The sequence below is a fragment of the Pleurodeles waltl genome, chromosome 8 (assembly GCF_031143425.1).
Source record: "Pleurodeles waltl isolate 20211129_DDA chromosome 8, aPleWal1.hap1.20221129, whole genome shotgun sequence".
NCBI classification, from domain to species: domain Eukaryota; kingdom Metazoa; phylum Chordata; class Amphibia; order Caudata; family Salamandridae; genus Pleurodeles; species Pleurodeles waltl.
The window spans coordinates 528,322,318-528,343,753 of NC_090447.1; the positions used below are offsets into that span (position 1 = coordinate 528,322,318).

At 46.8% G+C, this 21,436-nt stretch overlaps 1 protein-coding gene across 2 annotated transcripts in view; it reads left to right on the top strand.

The window, feature by feature from the left end:
• The window catches only part of TPP2 (tripeptidyl peptidase 2), a 635,278-nt gene that overhangs the window by 562,316 nt on the left and 51,526 nt on the right, over window positions 1–21,436 (top strand). For both annotated transcript variants that reach the window (XM_069204557.1, XM_069204556.1), the window contains one exon: window positions 11,667–11,786. In XM_069204557.1, coding sequence (XP_069060658.1) covers window positions 11,667–11,786 — 120 coding nt within the window. The remainder of the gene's footprint in view (window positions 1–11,666; window positions 11,787–21,436) is intronic.

A 21,436-nucleotide genomic window follows, 5' to 3' on the forward strand; every position in this document is an offset into this window, starting at 1 on the left:
TCAAAGTGAATTTCAGTTGTGGCTGCACACTTGGAGACAAAAGATCTAGATATATCCATACCTAATCGGTTAGCTAATAAAAGCTCTTTCGCCAGAATAGTCTCAACAGGATTTCAGCACCACCACTGTATCCCTTCTCCACTGTCTCAGTCTCCATATCAACTATGCGAAGTGTGTATTGGTTCCTATTAACATTGTAGACTACTTATGTACTACTCTGAACACAAAAATTGGAGAAGTGTCTTCTTCAGGGGACAGAGTAATTACCATTTTGAAGAAAGGAAAACTTCCATAGGAAATTCCTTCTTCCTCTGGATGTCCGTTATTGTCCATGCAGGAATCTGTGGCATCATGCATTTGTGCAGTGCCTAGTCTACATGTTTTCACGAGACTGCTGCAACAATGCATGGAAGGCCAGTTGATTTAAAACCAAAACAATTGGGTAAACAAACTGAAATAAATGTGAAGGGCGAGAGATTAAGGTAGATGTCGGTGCAAGATGAAGAATCTTCTGAAATGACTTCCGTTTCACCAGTCCCTACCTTTTCAGACAGTAGTGATGAATATGTCCCTCTCAGGATGGGAACCCACTTCCAAGATCTGACAACACCGGGTTTGTGATGAAGGAAGCAGCAGCTATACCATACAGATATACTGGCACTCAGATGTGCATCTCACTTTGAAGGAGCTTTAACCATCATTCACTGTCTAAAGGTTGCTTGTTCTGACATATACCACAATTGCATAGCATTATTTAAGCAAACAAGATGGCTCCGCGGATTCTATCTCTCGAGACCCAAGCAATCTGGCAGTGTCTCAAAACGAAGAATTGATCTTTTCAGGGCTTCAAAACTGCGAAGGAGACAACTGAAGCAAAGTTTTCAAGGAAAACCACAAGTGGGAAATAAACAACCATGTGCTCAAAGATATTTTCCTTGTCTGTGGGTATCCTTCAATAGAGTTTGTGTTTTGTCTTGCTGGTTAAAAAAACATATTGCCCACACTCCACGTCAAGAGTGTGAGTAGTGAGATCAATGGGCTATGCTTTTTGATGAAATAGGTCAACACATTTCTGTATGCCTTTCAACAGTTCACGCTAATTTCATCAGTGCTGATGAGGCTGAGGCATTGCAATATTAAAGTGATTCTTATTGCTCCAGAATGGCTAAGGCAGTGGTGGTTCCCAGAAACTCTGTATCTATCAATAATGCCACACCGGAAATTGCTGTGCAGACTGAATCTGTTATCGAAGATGCAGGGGGGAGGTCCATCATCCTAAAATGCAATCTTTGAATTTGACTGCATGGCTCTCGAGATCCTGCAGTAAAGACTCCTAAGTTTACCTCAGGAATGCATGAGCATTCTTAAGGAAGCAAAACATCCTTCCACAAGAGCATCTTACAACTTTAAGTGGAACCAGTAAGTAGTCTGATGTACACAGAATAACCACAATCTTACTCAATGCCAAGAAAAGGTAATTAGATCATATTTTCTGCACCTGTCGAAACTGAAGTAGTGTTCTTCAATAAAGGTACATTTAGTTGCCATCACTGCTTGCAGAAAAGAACCAGACCCAAGATCCTTCTTCACAATTCCAGTCGTAAAGGATTATTTGGAAGGACTGAAGACCTACCCTCCAAGATGGCAGCCTTTTCCGTCATAGGAACTTAACTTGGTGTTAAGCTCTTCTCAAGCAACATCCACTATCCTTTTCAGGGTGAAACAGTGACTTAATCAACCTGTGCCTAATCCTGTAGTAGCTTGGCACAATAGCAGTCACCCTTAACTCAGAGGCAGTGTGTAAAGTATTTATGTGGCATACAAACAGCAATAAATTGAAAACACAACACAAAAAAGCCCAAACCAATTTAGAAGAATAGAGTAACATTTAATAAATTTGACACCAAAAGACAGAAATCCAAACTGTAGAATCAGAAGTATGGAATTTCAAAGGTTTAAGGTAAAAGCTCAAAAAGGCACAAAGCATCAGCTGAAAGTATGGGGTTCCTCTGGACCAGGACAAAGTCCTTGGGGTTACTTTGGTAGTTCTGGCTGCAAGCAGAAAAGCAGGTCTCAAGCAGCAAGGTAGTCCTCTGAGAAGCCTTCCGCAGGTTCAGAAGTGAACTGAAGAGTTGGTCTGAGGGTCCTAGTTTTATATCTGGTGCCCCCTTTAAAGTGAGTAAATCTTCTGGAGGAAGGGCCATTCGGAATTCTGAAAGTGGGGTGATGCAATAAGTTAACCCAGTGGGAGAGGGAGGCCTTGCAGTAGTGGAAAAACAAAATTGAGAGTTTTCAATACAGAGACGTAAAGCGTAAGAGTGCATATCCAACTTTTCAAATTCTTTGCACCCTGTTCTATGGGCACATAGAACCTACCCTAGGGTTGACTTATATGTATTAAAAATAAAGGTTTAGGCCTGGCAAAAGGTTTATTTTGCCTGGTTGTAATGGTAGTTTAAAACTGCACACCCCAGCTGCAGTGGCAGGCCTGAGGCAGGTTCAATAGGGCTACTTAAGTGGGTGTCGGAATAAGTACTGCAGGCACACTGATAGCATTTAATTTAAAGGCCATGGGTACTTCTAGTGCCACTTTACTAGGAACTTACTAGTAAATTAAATATGTCAATTGAGTGTCAGCCAATTTCACCATGTTTTAGGGAGAGAGCACATGCACTCTAGCACTTGGTAGCTGTGGTAAAGGTGCAGAGGCCTACATGCCAACAAAAACGAATTCCGTTAAACAGGAGTGAAGGCAAAAAGTTTGGGGGTTATCCTGCAAAGAGAGACGGGTCCAACCCTCACCAGAAATGACATGCAAGGTGCCTACATAGGCACCGACCCGGCGCGCTGACATGCGTTCCTGTCTTTACATGCCAACAGTGCTGATCCGGAGAACTACCTTGGTAACTTTTTGACCATTTTTTCTACGTTTTGTCGACTGTTTATGAGCTTTGCTTCCAGCGCACTAAGGACATTTCTTCCAGCAAACCCATTTGGGTTGAGCCCTATGAGGAATGTCAGATGGATGGATGTCTGTCTCTGACTCTCACTTGGTTTGCCTGTGGTGCCTGTAGTCGGACCATGACCCAAGGCCTGTGCTGGCTGCAAGTCAATGCACCTCAAGGAGATTCAAAAGCAGGTGATGAAGCTTTTGGCTGCTTGTCAGAAGAAGGCTTCCTGCCTTACCGGATCCCAAGGGAAATCTCTGGGGCGTTCTGGAGAAGTTTCCACAGACTATTGTCTTCTCCACTCCCAGTCATCACCTTCAAAGTCCGATAAGTTGAAGAATTATAAGAAGAAGTCGAAGCTTTCTTCGGCTTCATCTACTAAGCACTGTTTCTAGGCCCTGCTCCTGCACTCCAGTTGTGTAGCCGGAAGACTGGTCTGCTTAGCCGAAAGCCTGGTCCGCTTCACACTTCCATGAGTTCCCTGTAGCTGGAGGGATTTTTGCCCAACTCGACTCCATCTTTAGGTCCACAGCTCTCTTTACTGTCCTTTCAGGCCCCACGGAGCCGAGAGGTGCCTACCGTCAGCAGGTTTACCCCCAATGCGAACCGGGCCCTCTGGATCTGCATTGGCGCAGAGACCAGTGCCTCCACCTTTCCCAGTCTCAGCCTAACCAATGCCATCATCAGTGCCACTCGAAAAGGAATCTTTTCTCCTCTCAGACTCTGGACTGCACCACCTCAGTGCTGTTTGATGTAGACACCTACGCTGCCCAGATCATACCTAATCCCAGACTTCCCACCCATGGACAGGCCCTCATTTCTGTAGGAGGGGATGGATGACCTAGATGGTTACAGCCTCCTGGACGATGACTCCTACAAAGAGGAAAACTGGTATGAGAAGCTAGGTGATGCCAATGGTCTGAAAACCTCTCCAGACACTGGCCTGATTTCACCTCAAGGCCCTGCCACAGAAGAAGGTGCATCTTTTGTGACCACGATGCGCAAGGTAGCAGAGGTTCTTCAACTGCAGCTGCCCTCCATCAAGGTCAGTGTCTTTGCAGAGGTCCTTCGACTGGGGGTCAGCTCTGCAGAGCTCCTGCTCCCTTTTAATGAGGCCCTCACCAATGTTCTCCTGGGGGCCTGGGCCAAAGCCTGCACAAATGCCCCCATGCACAGAATGATTGCTGGGCGCATTGCCTTGACCCAAGAGACTCAGCCTTCTTGTCACAGCATCACAATCCAGAGAAGCCTGGTGGTGCAGACCTCAACAGCTAGGATAATCCCAAGTGTATTTCCTACTACCCCACTGGGTAGGGAATCCAAAAGTCTCTATACTTTTGGGAAGACTATCTTAATTTTCCACCAAATTAGCATTGCGGTCGGTGAACACAGCATATCTCTTGGGCCAGTACTCCAATGCCTTGTGGGATTCTGTTGCACAGCTCCTGCCAGTGCTTCTCAAAGAGGAACATGCCATCCTGAACTAGGCATTGGTTGATGGCAGGGACTCACTGAAGTTAAGCTTTTTTTGTGGACTGGACACCACTGATTCCCTAGGCAGTGCCATGGCCTCTACAGTGGTACTACACCACCATATCTGGTTGCAGTCCGCTGGAGTTTCAGGGTATGTCCAATCATCTTTTATAGGCATGCCATTTGCTGGCTTCCGTCTCTGTGGCGACAAGGCTGACACGTCACTGCCAGATCCCTGGGCCTCTCGCTGGACTTCTGCCACCAGCAACAGTCCTTTCCGCCTTTCGTGGCCATAGTGGAGGCTTTCATGGGTGCCCCCAATACCCACCTCATCCCTTAGGCCAGCAAGCTTACAGTCCTTTGATGGCCAGGAACACAGATCTCATAGATGACGCAGGACCCACACCCAGAGTACTGACCAGTCCCCACCTCTGCAGCTGCTGCAGCCCCCAAACCTCTTTACTGTATTCTCCATGCCATACACCTATCCTGTTGATGGCGCGATTAGGTACCAACTATCCCAGTGGTAAGCAAAAACTTCCAGAAAGTGGATGCAGCTGACTTTTCTGAAGGTTAAGCCATAGCCTTCCTGGAGACTACACCACCCTTGCTGCCATTCCCAGAACAGCTGACGGAGGACCATCTCTTTTTGCTTCGTAAGGTGTTGCAGGCCCCGTTAGTCAAAGGAGGCATTGAGAGAGTTCCATTATCATTAGCAGGATGTGGTTACTATTCCTGCTACTTTCTGGTGCTGTAAAAGGAAGGAGGTCTTTGTCCTAAACTAGATCTGTGCCCTCTCAAAGCCTTTCTATGGAAAGGGAAATTCAAGATGCCTATGTTGGTTCAAATTCTGTCTGCACTACTCCTCAGATATTGGATGGTAGTGTTGGACCTCCAAGATGCCTATTTCCACATCACCTGTCCTCCTGGCCCACAGGTGTTAACCTGCAGTTCACAGTAGGCCATGCGCATTTACAGTTCACTGTCTTTCCCTTTGGTCTTACCACTGCTCCTCGGGTGTTCACCAAGGTGATGGTGGTCATTGCAGCACATCTGCAGCGATTAGGGTTCCAGGTTTCCCCATCCTCGAGGACTGCCTGTTAAATGCAGGATTACCTCAGGCAGTTGTCTTCCACCTCCAGACTACAGCTGACCTCCTTAATTCGCTGGAGTTCATTATCAACGTGCCGAAGTCACACCTGACTCCCTTTCATCTGAGTTATTATGGGTACAGTGCAGTTTCAAGCTTATTGTCTGGAACAGTAAGGCCAGGATAATTGGGCTATGATCCCGGTGTTTCAGCCTCTATACTAGATCTCAGTGCGACTGACTATGAGACTGCTGGGTCTCATTGCCTCATGAACGCTGCTGGTTAAACATTCTCGTTGGCCTATTTGGTCTCTGCCATGGGATCCGAAGATCCAGTGGATACAGCATCAGAGGAATCACTCCAACCTGGTCCAGATATCGGAGGGACCTGAGAAAGTTCTGCAACGGTGAGACACGGCCTGCAGTTGGGTCAGCGGCAGACCCAGATGCCTTCCCCACCCTGAGCTCACTGTAGTGACAGATGCATCACTCCTGCTTTTGGGCTGCCATCTGGGAGAGGTGAAGATCAGAGTACTGTGGTCTTGGGTGGAATCTCAGCTCATCATCAGTCTGTTGTAACTGAGAGCAATTCGACTGGCATTGAAAGCTTTTCTGCCTTCATCAAGGCAGGACTAGTTCAGGTGTTAACTGAGAACACCATTGTCATATGGTATTGCAACAAGGGGGCGGGGTTGTGAAACCTGTGTCAAGAGGGCTCTGTCTTTCTCAGCATGGCTGGAACATAAGGACATTTTCCTAGTGGTTTAACATCTGGCTCTCTGAATTCCAGAGGAGACTAACTCAGCTGTTGATGCCTTGCGAATCACAAATAGCATCTCCATCTGGAGGTGGTGCAATGTCTCCTCAGAGAGTAGGGAGCACCTTGGTTAGATCTATTCCCGAGCTCAGAGAACACGCAGTGTCAGCACTTTGGTGTGCTGCAGTTTCCAAGGCATGCTGTGGGACAAAATGCAGGCTCTTTTGGTCAAACGAGTCATTGAGAGGATGCCAATTTTATATTAGAAATAGGTTGTGGTTGCTATTCCTCCTACTTTCTGGTGCAAGAGAAGAGTGGAGAGCTCTGTCCTATCTGAGATCTGCACCCTCTCTATGTCCTCCTGAGGAAGAAGAAATTCCAGATGCTGACACTTGTCCAGGTCCTGTCTGCATTAGACCCTGGAAACTAGATGTGGCATTGGACCTGCAGGGCAACTACTTTCATATCCCTGTCCTGCTGTCCCATTGGCATTACCTACAGTTCACTGTAGGCCCAGGAATACTTCCAGTTCTCTGTGCTCCCCTTTGGCCTCACCAGTACCCCGAGGGGGTTCAACAAAGTGCTGGCAGTGGTTGTAGTACACCTGCAAAGGTCAGAGGTGCCAGTCAAGGATAGTTCGGCCCAGGCAGTCGTCACTCACCTCCACACTACAGCGGACCATCTGCACTTGCTGGTGTTCACTATGAACGTGCCATAGTTACACCTGACTTCTGCTTAGATGCTCCTTTTTATCAGAGGCATTCAGGACACATTACAGTTCCGTGCCAACCATCCGAAGTGGAGAGTCCAGGACATCCGGGCTTTGTTCCTGATGTTTTAACCTCAGTCCTGGATTTCGGTGAGATTGACTCTGAGGCTGCTGGCACTGATGGCCGCCTGCTGGTAAAACATGCTGAATGGCGTATGCAAGATCTGCAATGGGATCTGAAGTCACAGTGGACACAACCTCAGGTTAATCTCCAGCCTGCTCCAGATTTCGGGGGGGGTGGGGGGGGGCTGCGAAAGATTCATAGTAGTGGTTGATGAGCCGTGTTTGAACCAGAGGCAGACGCCACTCCCATTTCCACCCAGAATTGACAGTGGTGATGGACAAATCACTTCTGGGATGGGGCAGCCACATGGGAGCTGTGGAAATAAAAGGATTTTGATCTCTGGTTTGATCCCAGCTCCATGTAACCACCTGGAGCTGAGGACAATTCGCTTTCTATTGTAAGTCTTCATCCCATCCATCAAAAAGAGGCTAGTTCAGATGTTCATGGACAACACCACTGCCATGTGGTATTGCAACAAACCAGGTGGAGTGGGGTCATGGACCCTGTGCCAGGAGACTCTGCACTTCTGGACTTGACTGGAGTGACAGGAAATCTTCCTTGTCGTGCAGCGTTTGGCAGGATCTCTGAACGCGAAGCCTTGCGGACTATAAATAGCATCTACTTCCGGCTAGGAGATGCGTTCCAGATAGACTGGAATCAGGGGCTCTGGTGTGCCTTTCCTCAGATACTGCTCCTGCCCCAGGTTCTTATAAAAAAAAAAAAATCAGGAGTGTCCCAGCCCAAGTCATCTTAGTGGCTCCGAACTAGGCAAGGAGAGTTTGGTATCCCGATCTGAGCGTGAGCCTCTGTCCTCCGATCAAATTGCCCCTTGGCTGAGAATCTCCTGTCACAACAGCAGGGCAGGGTCCTGCACCTGAATCTGGGCTCACACTACCTTCATGCATGGAGATTGAGCAGTAACAGTTGAATGCTGATCTTCCTCCTGTGATGTGATTTCTCAACACATTTGTGGCTTGGTGCTCCTCCCATCATGTTGACCCACTTTCAACCCCCTTGTCAGAACTGTTATTTGTTCTGTCATTATCCCAGAAAAACCTTGCCTGAGGCACTGTTCAAAGTTATCTTTTGGCCATCTTATCCTTTTTTTTTTTTTGTGGTTGCCGGATCAGCCTTCACTGTTTGTCTCCTGTTGTGACATGTTTTCTTAAGGGTTCGCAACATTTGTTCTCCTCTGCCCCTTTCATCATGCCCCAATGGGGCCTTCATTTGTTCCTAACATTTCTTATGACCTCCCTTTTGGAGCCCCGACATAGCTGTCCCCTAAGACTCCTGACTCTTAAGACTGTCTTCTTAGTGGCCATTACATGGGCCAGGAAAGTTGGTGAGCTTCAAGCTCATTCATTTAACCCTCCTTATAACAGCTTTAACCCAGACAAACTGGTCCTTTGCACTTGTGCTTTCTTCCTACCGAAAGTGGTGACCCCTTTCCACATCAGCCAAAATGTCACGTTTCTGATTTTTTTTTTATTCTACCTCATCCTTCTAAGGAAGTGGAGAGGCTCACCTTCTAGATCTGAAAAGGGATCTTCTCTTTAACATTGATCGTACCCAAGACCACTGTGTGGGCGATCAACTCTGTATCAGTTTCACAGGAGCAAAAAAAAAAAGGCAAGGCAGTGCAGGAGAGAAGCTTCATTCAATGGATTGTACTTTGCATTACAATCTGCCATGCACTAGCTAAGAAACAGCCTCTTGAGGGCCCATACCACGAGGGTCAAGGGTGCCACTGGCCATCTGCCAAGCTGATACATGGGGGCCTCCATATGGTCACAAAGTTTTACTGCTTGGTCAGTCAGATCTGTTGATATGGGCATTTTAACCGTTGGGTATGCCATCATTTCCTGGTTTTACCTAGTTTGCAGACCCACCTCAGGGTTTTGGGAGGGGGTATTGCTTGGGGTATCTACTCTAAGATGCAGAATCAGTGGTTATAAATCTCTATCAGAAACACAAGTAACTTACCTTCAGTAGCGCCTTTTCTGGTACAGATTATATCAAAATGCAGATTCCTCACTGTCCCTCCCATCCTCCACGGTCTGCTAGCTGAGCTCTTCACCCTAACCCTGTTGGATTCTGCACACTGGCCAAACAATCATTTTATGTATCTCTTTTGGCCCTGTAATAGTCACAAAAGAAACAGATGTCAGCGTGGTAAAATGGTGCCTATGTAGGTACCACACATGTCACTTATGACATGGACAGTGCAGACACAGAGCCGATTAACGCCGCCTACCGAAACAGAGGTTCTGCTTAAGATTTTCCGGATCCAGCCTGATGCATTGGGAATATTCTAAGGTGAGGAATATGCAGTCAGAAACAGTGTCTACCAGAATAAGCGTTACCGAAGATAAATAGCTATTTCTTTGAGCCATTTCATAAGTTATCATTGATACACCTTCCCTGGAAGGTAACTTTTCCGGTTGCAATCACTTCTGCTAGAAGGGTCAGGGTCAGTGAGCTGTCAGCTGCATCTGCTCTTGAAGTGTATTCTCTTTCATTAAGTAGGGTAGTTTTTAGAACACTTTCATTTTCTTTCAAAAGTTGTCTGTTTTTCATATTAATCAGGCTATCTCTACCATTTGTTTTTGCAGCCTTACCCCAGCAGAAGGAACATTACACTTATTAGATATAAGAAGATTGTTAAAGTTTTAGCTAGAAAGAACCAAAGACATAGGCAGATCTGCACATCGGTCAGTTATGGAGCTTGTCACTATGGGGATGGCATCTACTAAATAAGCAACTGCTAGATGGATAATGTCCTGCATAAATCTACTTTTATTAAAAAAAAACTAACAAGCCCTTGCCTAGTAGGCTGAAAGTACATTCTTTAGGAGATAAAGTAGCTATGATTGCTTGGTTGAGAAACATTCCCCTTTGTGAAATCTGTAAAGCTGCTACATCGAGCTCAGTCCACACATTCACTTGTTTACAGGAAAACACTAAAGCCGACTTTATGGCTGATCAATTAAAACAAGGTGATGGATGAAATGTTTGAATTAATCTTAGCCTCTGGCAGTCACTCAGGCCACATTTCAGTCAATTGTTTTTCGCCCACCACTGTAAACAAAGGCCCACCTTATGCAAATCAGTTCTAACCCTGCTCCTCATGGGAGCAGTCTGTACCGAACTACCAGGCAAGGCCCCATCCAGAAGGAAGCAACCCCAGACCAGTTTTGACCTATTTAGTTCTCACCTGAGGTATAATTAGGGTCCAGTTGCACAGTTAGCATGGGACCCATGTCTGGGCATACCCAACACACTTAGGGAGGGCCTGGCAATTCTGGCTGTACTGTTCAGAGCAGGGTCAAGACTGATTTGTGGCATAGTGTGCAAAATACTGATGGACTGGTATGTTTCCCAGAGAATAATTCAGGCATTCCATCCATCACTTTCTTGTTTACTTCTGTGGTTGGTCAGGCAACTGTAATGAACCTCTTCGGTTAAGACTAAAAATGTAACCGCCTGTACTTTATTTTAGAGATTTGACTGGACAATTCTGGTATTTGCTATGAGGAATATGCTAGCTACTCTGTTCTACATTCATGACTATCAGTGAAGATCCCAATTACAGAAAGGAATGTTACTTACTTGCAATTAAATGTGTGCATTCTGCAAATCTTCACAGATGTCGTAAACACACCCTCTTCCTAAATACTAGTACTTTTCTTCAAGATCTTGAAAGTTATGCTCTGCCTGGTCTTCAGATAAAATTGATGTTTTATATTTGTCCAGTGATGGCAGCACTACTGGCAATATAACTTTGTTAGTGATTGAAAACTATCCCAAGAAGCTATCTTAGTTGCCAAGTAGTTTGTTGAAGCCATAACTTCCTGCTTTTATATTTATTTCACTATTCGTTCGCTTTCATTTTGTAAAGGCTTTTGTTTCTCAGTGACGTAAAACATTGCCCTGGATGGAAACGTGCCTCCATTATTTCTTAAAATTCGAAGCACATAATCACCAGTGTTTTAGCTGCAACAAAATTGAAATAAAAGTATTCACTTGTTTCTCTTATTCACAAATTCCATGTGATGTTTTTAACCACAGCTGTGCATGTGTTCGCGTGTCCACTTTAAATAAGTGTTTCAAGGGTGTTTTCCTTTTGGGAATACCATTTTTTTTTTCAATATTGTCAGGACCTTAATCTAGATTGTTGGGGACATTACTGTTCTAACTGTGAGAGAATTTGCACGGCAGATTTTGATATTTCTTCTGGCCAGTTGTGCCAAAAATACATTATTTCTGGGCCACATCCATTTATGACAAATCTCTCAGTTCCCAACTTGGCTTTACTTTTATTATATGTATAAAGACCACATTTTTGTATTGTTCAGTTACTTTCATGTTTTATCTGCCTCATTTTGTTTTATATCTAGTTTGATAATTATTTTCTCCGTTTAGCACTGCATTCAGTGTTTGATTTAAAATGATTGAAGTTGCTTTAAGCCTGCCACCATATTTCCCATCTCTAGCAGTGGCAGTCAAACTAGTATGTTTGCCAAAGTAAACGGTAAATAATGTGTGCATTCTTTCGCCAACCTTTAGGTGTTGCCATTTGCATACAAGCATGCATTGGTAAATAAAATGTACGGTAGGAGCCTCAAATTTGCAACAAAGCTTGCAGAAGAGAAACAAACTAAAGAAAACTGGAAAAATTGTATACAGGTATGCAAAACCTTTTATTGGTCTTATTTTTCATACAGGACTGCATCAGTAAATTTGAGATTTCCTGACTAAATACTTTAGAGTATTACTAGTAAGACATTTCTTTGATTTAACGTTCGTCGTTTTTTAGAAAAACGTCTTGCAATCATAATGTTTATCAAGCGAAACAATTTTATTTAGTAAAGGTAATTGCACTTTTAAGATAATAGTTTTTTTAAAAAGTCTGTCCCTGAATCTGAAAGCATTGTGGATTTCGAAGTTCTCCTTCTCAATTTAGATAAAATGTAGTTCAGGTTATCATGCAGACAAGATTCTGTTCTCTTTTTACTCCGGCTCATATTTGGAAGTGACAAGTAATTGTCCAAATTAGTCCAGCCATTACTTATCCTCCTGTATAATGCTCACCAGAGACTGGTTCGTGCAAAACTAAAAGCTAAAATAAAACTGCCGGTAATGTAGAATTTTTGTATTATTGTAAGTGCTTTTTTTATACCAAATTCACCTTTATCATGATGCCCCTCATCTTTTGCTTTAAATTTTGTTTCTACTTCTCTCACCAGTCAATTTCTTTGCAAGCATCCATTCTACTGTAGAAGCACCAGCTATCCTCATTTTACCAATTGTGGATGTTAAGAGCTCTTGGATAATCTGACATGCCTACAACTGATGGTTTCTCTTGGTCTGTAGGTTCTGGGAAAAGCTGTTAAAATCTAGAACATCAAACATCAATGGTAATAAATAATGGTATTACAATGTAATCCTAGCCTTAAACAAATGTATTCTGAGAAGCTGGAAATCCTCTAACAGTTTAAGCAATTGAATATACTGCTCAATTTTTAAAGCAAATAGAGCAGAAGGCGGGCACCCCTGCCTGGTGTTGCAGATGATAACAGTGGCATCAGAAAGTGGATCCTTGCTCTCAGACCGGCATTAACCTGATGAACTCTGGAGCAGAAGCCTGAGCCAAGTCCAGGCCAGGAGAACCAATCAAAAGCTTTCTCCACATCCAGCTTAATCATAGCACCAGGACCCTCCGCAACAGAGGTGGCTTCCAGGGAAGTTATTGCCATGTTGATGTGTGCAGTAGTATTGCATCCCGGGATAAAGCCATGCTGGTTTGGATGGACCACATGCATGATGACTTCTGATAACCGGTTGGCCAGAATACCTGTATAGATCTTTGAGTCTGCATTGATTAGGCAGATTGTGCAATATAAGTCGCACCGAATGGTGTCTTTCCCTTTTTTGGGGCAGATAACAATATTGGTCTCACCCTAAAACGCAGGAAGTTGACCAGATGCAACAAAGGAATTAAACATATCCTGGAGAACCGGGGCCAGAATTTGCAAGAAAGCAGCATAAAATTCTGAAGAAATCTGGTCCAGGCCAGAAACCTTACCCTTGGCTAGAGAACTAATTGTAGCTTCAACCTAGGAATAGGTTATAGGTACTTCGAGAGTAGCCTGATGGATGTAACTCAGCTTACAATGGAAATAATGCCCAACAAACAGATATGTAGCTTCAGCAGACCGAAAACAAACATCAGGATAGAGATCCTGACAGAACTGCTGTAAGATGTCTCTGATAGCAGCCAGGTCTATAATGGCCTCCCCTTTTTTGTTCCTAATTTGCTGGATGGTGTTAATGTTGGAACTAATCTTCACTTTGAAGGATAGCAGCCACCCCATCGCTTCACTGTTCTCGAAGCTCCGCATTTGCCTAGCACAGAAGTTTTTCCTGATTTGCTTCCTAAGAGAAGCCCGAAGAGCGGTCAACCGTTCTGCCAAAGCTTCTGTCCGAGGCCCATCCCTAGCAATTACGCTATGGCCCAAGTTAACCTCGAGCATGCTGTAGGAAAGTAACCTCTTTCAAGCTTGTTTACCCCCACTTTTTGCCTGTATGTCAGTGTGTTTGACTCTGGTCACTGGGATCCTGCTAACCAGGAACCCAGTGACACTTCTCTCTATTCTAAATTTGGTTGCTGGTAACTTTTTATTCCCACAATTGGCATACTGGTCCGTCCCCCCCCCCCCCCCCCCCCCAATGGAAGTCCCTAGTATATGGTACCTAGGTACCTAGCGCATTGGGGTTCCAGGGGATCAAGGCTGCAGCAGTTATTCTGCCACCCATAGGGAGCCCATGCAAAGGGTTCTACAAGCCTGCCATTGCAGCTAGCATGAAACAGGTGCAGGAACCTGTTTTCACTACAGGTCACTACACCAGGTCACTCTAAGTCACCCCTGTGGCAGGCCCTCTCATCCCAGTGGGCAGGGTGCAGGTACCTGTGTGTGGGAGCACCCCTGCACTAGCAGAGGGGCCCTCACAAACTCCTGATTCATTTTCCTGGACTTTGTGAGTGCGGGACGCCCATTTACGCATGTACTGGACATAGGTCACTACCTATGTCCTGCTACACAGTGGTAACTCTGAACCTGTATCAAACATGTCTGAATCATACCCCAATACCGTTGCAAGTATTGGTAGTATGATTCCATGCACTCTGGGGGCTCCTTAGAGGACCCCCAGCATTGCTACCACCAGTCTTACAGGGTGTTCTAGGCAGCCCATCTGCTGCCACCCATCAGACAGGTTTCTGCCCTCCGGCTGCTTGATCTGATCAACCCCAGGAAGGCAGAACAAAGGATTTCCTTTGGGAGAAGGAGGTAACACCCTCTCCCTTTGGAAATAGGTGTGACTGGCTTGGTAGGGGTAGCCTCACCAAGCCACTGGTTTGCTTTGAAGGGCACATTTGGCGCCCTACGTGCATAAACCAATCCACACCGGTTCAGGGACCCCCAGTCCCTGCTCTGGCATGAAACTGGACAATGGAAAGGGGAGTGGGCACTCCCCTGTCCATCACCACCCCAGGGGGGGTGCCCAGAGCTCCTCCAGAGGGTCCCTGGGTTCTACCATCTTGATTCTAAGGTTGGCAGGGAACTCTGGGAACATCTGAGTGGCCAGGCCAAGCAGGCGACTTCAGAGCCCCCTCCTGATAGGTGCCCAGTCCCCCTTTCAAGGCTATTTAGGGTCCCTCCTTTGGGTGGGTCCTCAGATTGGGCATGCACGATTCCAGCAGGACTTCTCTGCAACCTTCACTTCGACTTCTGGCCTCCGGAACTGCGACTGGAACCTCCAGGACCCGACAAGCTGCTTCCAAGAAGAAAGGACTCTTCAACAACATTGTTTCCAATGGCTCCTGCCAGCTTTGCAACAATTTCCTTACCGGGCATCCTCAGAAGACTGCAACTCTTCAGCCTGCACAAGAAGAAGAAGGAATCTCCCTTGGAGTGAAGGAGTCACTCCCTTGCAACCGCTGGCACTTACGACAAGCGACGACCGGCTGTGTGGATCCCCTCTCCTGCTGAGCTGCGTGGATCCTGCATCACTGGTGGTGGTCCGGAGTAGTTCTCTTGGTCCTCTCTACCAGCTGTCCAACTTTGGTGGAGGTAAGCCTTTGCCTTCCCACGCAGGACTCTTGCAGCTGCCAAGGCTTGTTTGCATCTCCTCCATGGGATCTTCAGGTGACGTGTAGCTCCAGCCCTCGGGACTCCATCCTGCAAAGCACAGCCTCCTGCGTGGTTCTCCTGCGGCGTGGGATCCACTTCTGTAGTGCTGCGTGGGCTCCTTCTGCGACTCCTGTGTCCCCGTCCTATGGGACTCCTGTGGGTGCTGCCTCTACTCCTGTGAACTCTCTGCAACGCTGAGGGTCCCCGGTGACTCTACCTTCCAGGTTTGAGTCCTCCTGGGCCTTGCTGGTCGCCGGCAGCACCTCTTTTCCACTAACCGCAAGTTTGCCTTTGCCAGGGCTTGTTGGTGAAAATCCTGCACCAACACCCATCTGCAATTTTCCTTCCGGCGTGGGACATCTTCTGCATCCATCTGGAACTCTTCTCTGGCTCCTGGGCTGCAATGACCTGTCCTTCAGTACCGACGACCAACTCCTGTATCCACAACTGGGTGGGTAGTACCTCCTACTCCTTGTGGCCTCCACTGTGACTCTTGGACTTGGTCCCCTCTCTCCACAGGTCTTCTTTCTTCAGGAATCCACTGCTGGTTTTCTTGCAGTCTCCTCTGGGTGTCATTATTTTTCCTTCTTTTCCTCCTTTTGGGTGGTTTGGGGAAAATTCTGTTTTTTACTCCTGCATTCCTGGTCGCTGGGGGGTACTGTGTTACTTACCTTAATGGTTCTCTAGTACTACCAGCTCCCATCTACACATTCTATTTACCTAGGTGGGGGGTACCTTGTTCGCATTCCATTTTTCTTCTTCAGTATATGGTATGTGCTCCCCCTAGGGTTACTATTGGTTATTACTGTTTGCACATTTTTCTAACCCTTTCTATGCCTGTTTCTGATTACTAGTGTATGTATTTAATGTATTACTTACCTTCTAAGTGTGGGTTACCCGTCTAGTATTTTGTGGTGATTTGTACAAAAAATAAAGTACCTTTATTTTTGTACAACTGAGTGTTTTCTTTCATGTGTGTAAGTGCTGTGTGACTACAATGGTATTGGATAAGCTTTGCATGTCTCCTAGATAACCACAAGCCATGGCTGCTAATCCACAGCTACCTCTAGAGAGCCTGCCTTCTAGACACTACCTACACCTAACTAAGAGGGGATACCTGGACCTTGTATAAGGCGTAAGTACCATATGTACCCTCCACACACCAGGCCAACTTCCTACACATGCTAAGAGTCCGATGGGTCTCTGTCTCCTCTACCATTTCCACACTCTCTTGGCGGGTGGCAAACTGGAGTGTATGTCCTCGAGAGAAGGCCTTAAGTGCATCCCAGACAACAGTGGGAGCTGCTGAGCCAACATTAATCTTGAGAAACTCACTTAGATAAAAAATTAATAGGGCAGATATAATCCTCATCTCAGAGTAGTCCTCACTTGAATGTCCATCCCTGGGACCCCAAGGGCTGGAGGGGACCGGTAGATTGGATGAACAGAGATAGAAAATGATGGTCGGATTACTAGCGCTGGGATTAAGCACCAACCTTGAAGATGAGACCAATGTATTGCACACTAGGATCATATCTAAGCATGAGAGAGATTTGCAGGGGACAGAGTACAATGTAAAACTGGGCTCACTAGGTTGCTCAAAACGCCAAAGATCAACCAGCACATATGAAGAAATAAGTTCTTTCAGAGTTGCCCTAAATCCATTACCCTCAGAAAAACGAGCTCAGCTGGTCCCAGGCCTGTAACGTAGAATCTTTATAAAGGATAGTGTCACATTAAAAGTCCCCATATACAATAAGAGGCGATGTCCAGAAATGAAGTCGGGTCATTGTCGTTCAGTACATAGAATACACAGATGGTAAAGCCCATGCTGTCCTTCTGGATGGTAGCGAGGAGCCAACAGCCCCCAGAGTCGGTCTTTTGCCCCAAGACCTGCCTTTTGCTGCTCCAAACCACTAATACACCACCCCTCTGAGCAGAAGTAAAACAAGAAGTACATAAAACTCTATAGCCGATATCCTTTAGCAAGGGGATTTCTGCCTGGGATAAATGCGTCTCCTGGAGGCAGACAATTTATGGCTTAAGGATGTTTAGTTCCTCACGAACAATCTTGCTCTTAGGGGAGGACTTAACCCCATTGAAATTCCAAGAGAGAATATGCAGTTGCTGGTCACGACGCGGACTATCACTCGCCATCAGTACTGTAACTCAAAGACCAAGAGCTGTCCCTCAAATGGTCGCTTATCTGCCATAACACCCCCTGGATATATTTCCCCAGTTCGACAATCGCCATTCTTCTCCAACAAATAATTTTTCTCAACATTAACCTTTATGCTTTTGCCACCCTTCAGCCTGAGAACAAGACTGTCAGCCCCAGCTACCAACATATAAACCCACCTCCACCCCAGGATCCCAGCCTGGCAAACCTTTCCACACAACCTCCCCTTCCCCTCCCCCCTTGCCCCCATGCTATGCCCCACCAGAAGGACCATGGACCCTGTGCCGTGGGCCTTTGGCTATGTTACCTTACAGCTGAGGTCAGCCCTGGGTCTGAAACGAGATCCCCAAAAGCTAGCATCATAAAATAATACACTACCCCCTGCGGAGAGAAAAAGGAAGAGAGAAGCAGAAGAAACAAAGAACCAACCTTTGTTTTTCTTTCCATATTGTTTTCCCTTTTTGTCATCATGACTTGCCACCAAAACCCTCAGAAAGGCCTCTCACATACTAAACCCATGACAGCATCCACAATAACATTACCCTTTAATAGTAAGTACCGCCCATCCTAAAGACCACTCTACCAAAGGGAGAAGATATAAAACACAGAGCAACCCAAACTCGGCCCACCTGGCACGGTTGAGGAGACATTGGTGGTGTTAGCTCCATCCCTTCTGGATCCCAGAGCAGCTCCTCTGCCCCATCTAGTGAGAAGGTCGGGTCCAATACCACCTTCTGAAAAGCAGGCCTGACAATGCCCTCCAGATGGGTAGCTGACAAACCCCTGGGACCACTCAAACCCCTCAGAGAGCACATTAGTTCCCGATTGAGCAGTGTGTTTGCCCTTGTCTTTGCTATCGGACAAGCTACCTGAGTCTGAAATAGAGAAAAAGGTCTCCTGGCTTTCTCTCCCCCATTGCAGCAGGATTGAGTGGTCGTACCCCTGGGGCAGCTTCTACGCAGGGCTGTGGAACTTGCGAGAGCTGTAAAGGTTGTACAACATGAGCCAGTCCATTGCCAGATTCCAGCCAGCAAACAACCTTGTCTGCCTTAATCCCATCCAACGGCTTCCGCTGAGCTGGGAAAACATTTGCCAAGGCGGGAAGGTACTCCCTAGGTGCTACAGTAGACTGTTCAGCGGAGGAGGGGTCGAAGACTCCAGGGGTGCCTCCTTAGTCACTTTTTTCCCCGTAAGCGTTACTCCACTCGGGGCTGTTGAAGCAGGAGGGAGCAGGCGCAAAAGAGTCTAGTGTCTGCTGTGAGCGTAGAAGCGCAACCCCCGTCTCGATGGAGCCTGATACAGACAGACGTACCAGGATTATTAAGGTTATTGAGAGAAGCAGTATCAGCCTTTAGGCCTCCAGACCTTGAGGCTCACAGGTCGGTCTGGTCAGGTTGGGGCCAGCCCTATCCTTCCGAGTAGACAATGATGATCACCTGGAGCTTCTGCCATTCCATTCCATCCCTTCCCTACCCCACCCCACCCCCCCCCCCCCCACCCCGCAGCTTTTGGGGCTATTCTCTCCCTTACTGGTGAGAAGCTGCTTGTTGGCAAGCTTCTGAGGAGTACTGGAACACTTCAGAGGCTTGTAGCAATGTATCCAGCCGACAGCATATCGGCAGCCACCTAGGCCGGTAAAGTAGGTGGATACAATGTAGCAGGAACAAAAGATAGAACTCTGCTGAGTTGCTTTGAGAAATTTGCAGAGGGGGAGGCCATTCATACTGCTCCCCGGTATGCACCCTGTGCCTGCGGTTGATGACAGCACAGTTTCAGTGGCACTAGGGACCCAAAATGTCAGCCACTCGACTCTGCTAGAGACAACTGCTCCCCACAACACCTAGCCTCCATGACGCAACCCAGACGTGGTGCTCACCCCGAGAAGCAGTGAGCAGCATGCACCATATGTGGGTGAGTAAGCAGTGAAGGCACATGGTCTAGCGATGTCTGTAACCATCACATTTTGCACTTCTCTGTGGGGTGCAGACCAGCAAATTGACTGCACGAGCCACCATCTTGCTCTGCCCTCGAGAGCCCTGTTTAAAATCACTTCCTGGTGCTGGTGGCAGATTTAATCCCCCAGCTAGGACCCTGCAGTCAATCCAAGCGGTTGCCCACTCTTTCAGTGAAGTTTCAGGCTATAATCTCAGTTCTGACAAAACACAGGTCAAATCTCACTCGTCTCGAGCGATGGGTACAGTTAGCGGTCTGGGGGCAGAGCTGTTAGTGTGAATGAGGGAGATTATCAAAAATTACTTCGGGAATTATATCAACATACAGCTAATGTGTTTACTAAGTGGAATCGTCTTCATCTGGGTCTAATAGGTGTAATTTATCAAAATAATCATCCTTCCGGGGACCTATATCTCTTCCGCTGTATTCCTTTTTCTCCCTGTGGCCTTTTTTTATGAGAGAGAGTCCTTGTGTAAGAAGTTTATTTCGTGTTATAGGAATCCTCATTGTAAGATAGCTTCTCTAACAGCCTAAGGAGTATGGTGGGGTCTCGCTTCCAGCCCTGTTGTTTTTACTATCTTGCCTTGTTCTTCTCTTGATGTCGTCTGGTTTTGGGCTGGGGATCGTGGAAGCAGGGTTGTAGGATGTTGGCTCTGTATTTAATATTTCAAAGTAAGAAATAGTGTGCACATAGTCCAAGGGTTTCCCTTAGAGGTAAGATAGTGGCAAAATTAGATAATTCTAATGCTCTATTTTATGGTAGTGTGGTCCAGCAGTAGGCTTATCAGAGGGTAGTGTTAAGCATTTGTTGTACACACACAGGCAATAAATGAGGAACACACACTCAGACTTACTCCAGGATAATAGGTTTTTATATAGAAAAATATATTTTCTTAATTTATTTTTAGAACCACAAGTTCAACATTTGAAGTAAATACATAAAATGCAAGGTACTCCACACAGGTAAGTTGGGAACTTTGAATTAGAGTAGTAACATATACAATTTTTATTAAAATGGCAATAAGCTATTTTAAAAGTAGTGCAAAAATCAACAGTTCCTGGGGGAGGTAAGTATTGGTTAGATTCTGAGGTAAGTGAAACACTTACAAGTCTCAGTTCCTGGGCATAGGCAGCCCACCGTAGGGGGTTCAAGGCAACCCCAAAGTTACCACACCAGCAGCTCAGGGCTGGTCAGTTGCAGAGGTCAAAGAGGTGCCCAAAACACATAGGCGCCTATGGAGAACAGGAGTGCTCCGGTTCCAGTCTTCCAGCAGGTAAGTACCTGCGTCCTCGTGGGGGGGGGGGCAGACCTGGGGGGTGTTGTAGAGCACTGCGGGGGACACAAGTTGGCACACAAAATACACCCTCAGCAGCACAGAGGCGGACGTGTGCAGTGTGCAAAGCAGGCGTCCGGTTTTGAATAGACTTCAATGGAGGGGCTGGGGGGGTCACTCTAGCGGTGCAGGCAGGCACAGGGGGGGGGGGCTTCTCTGGACAGCCACCACCTGGGCTAGGCAGAGGGTCGCCTGGGGTCACTCCTGCACTGAGGTTCGGTTCCTTCAGGTCCTGGGGGCTGCGGGTGCAGTGCTTGGTCCAGGCATCGGGTCCCTTTTTACAGGCAGTTACGGTCAGGGGGAGCCTCTGGATTCTCTCTCCAGGCATCGCTGTGGGGATCCAGTGGGGGGGTCGTCTCGGGCTACTCACGGGTTCGCAGTCGCCGGGTAGTCCTCCCTGTGGTATTGGTTCTCTGGATCTCGAGCCAGGGGCGTCTGGTGCAGTGTGTGAAGTCTCACTATTCCGGCGGGAAGAGTGAGTTCTTTAGAAGTTGAAGTAAAGTTGGAAGTTTGTTGCAGGTTGTTCAGCAGAGCCGTTACTCACTGGAGTTTCTTGGCCTTGTGGGGGGGGGGGGGGGGGGGTCAGGGCAGTCCTCTGAGGCTTCAGAGGTCGCTGGTCCCTGTTGGATGCGTCGCTGGTTGCAGGTTTTCGAGTCAGGAGACAAGCCGGTAGGACTG